The following is a 1,541-nucleotide window of genomic DNA, read 5'->3' on the forward strand; positions in this document are numbered from 1 at the left end:
ATATTCAATTCTCAAAAAAACTGAGAATATATTTTTTTACAGTTGTATATCAAAAAGGCCATATACGTATATATAAGTAGAAGTACAAAATTTATTCTGTTATATAGATATCAATTATATCACTACAAGTAATAGTTTATATTTAAAAGTTAATTATAGTAAGAAACAAATTACCTACTTTTATTTGTATCTACTCCTGAATTTAAATTTTTCATATTTTTTGACTTTCTTATGATAGTTAACAACCCATAAAATAACTGTAACTCCTAATATAATGAAAGGTAGAAAATAAATTACAGTACCAAAAAAAGTAATAATAACTGTTGAATAATTTTTTTTTACACCATTTGTTACTTTTGTAAATTCACAAAAAGATTTAAAAGGCTCTACAGACAACGTTTTACTAAAAGGATCTGCCCATTTGTTTCTTTCCACATAGACAAAATCTAGTACCTTATACAACCCCTCTATAAACCCAAAACTTCCACACAAATCTAGAATCAACGATATTGATAAAAATAAGAACAATAATAATGGTAAAGATATTCGTAATGCTAATTTTTTACATATTATTTTTCTGTAAACTTTATCGCTAATTGTTCTGTTATTTTTGAGAAAATCCATGTAATCTAGTTCTTTGAATATTTTCTTTTCCAAAGGAGAACATTTTTGTGTTTCAAATACACAACATTTTTTTTTCATAGATAATTTATGGCATCCTGAAATATTTAGTGGATTTCCATAATATTCCTCCTTTTTTTCCGAAGCTTTCATGTCATTATTAAATTTATCTTTTTTTTTGTATATTCCATATATTGGTATATCTTCTTTTATGCATACATTATATGAATCCTTCTTCTCTTTATATTTTTCTAGTAATTGATCAGTTCTTGTGCACAATTTTCTACAATGATGGTATCTCTTAAATAAATGTTCGTCAACCATAATCTAAAAAAAAAAAAATTTTAATATTAGTTATAGAATAAAATATATATTGGAGAAAAAACAGCAATGAAATATTAAAACACGAAAAATACAAATAATACAAATATCCCCAAATAATGTTATCTAACCATATAAATGTAAAAGTGACATATCCAACATAATAGAAAAAACGTAATAAATTTAATAAATAATAGTGTCATAATTCTTTGTTCCATGATATATATATTCAATAGTGTAATATGCTAAGCAGGAATATAATAAAAAATAATATAGTATCCAATTGAAAATAAGGGATTCTATTATTGTTTATTTAGTTTACTTTTTTATTATTTTTTATTTTTCAGCAAAACATTATAAAAATTACATGTATATTTTTTATTATAACAGAGTGAAAGAAAAATAACTTTAAAATAAACTATAAAATTTTATCTTAATATTATTTTAATATTATTTATAATGAATTAAGTATATTTAAAATAATATAAAATAAATTCATTATTATGTATTAAAAAAATATAAATTATTTTTTTAATAATGCAATTAAATCATTTTTTTATAGTTCTTTTCAATAAAAAATAAAAAAAAATATATATGAT

General features: G+C 20.6%; 1 protein-coding gene across 1 annotated transcript; it reads right to left on the minus strand.

The window, feature by feature from the left end:
- Nucleotides 1-170: 170 nt before the first annotated feature.
- Nucleotides 171-1,160, minus strand: MKS88_000248 (uncharacterized protein; the record flags this gene model as incomplete). Its single annotated transcript, XM_067219312.1, has 3 exons — nucleotides 171-266; nucleotides 355-948; nucleotides 1,074-1,160. The coding sequence occupies 3 exons, from the start codon at nucleotides 1,158-1,160 to the stop codon at nucleotides 171-173; spliced, it is 777 nt and encodes a 258-aa protein (XP_067070342.1).
- Nucleotides 1,161-1,541: the final 381 nt, after the last annotated feature.

The sequence above is a fragment of the Plasmodium brasilianum genome (genome assembly GCF_023973825.1).
Source record: "Plasmodium brasilianum strain Bolivian I chromosome Unknown PB_00_10, whole genome shotgun sequence".
NCBI lineage: Eukaryota > Apicomplexa > Aconoidasida > Haemosporida > Plasmodiidae > Plasmodium > Plasmodium brasilianum.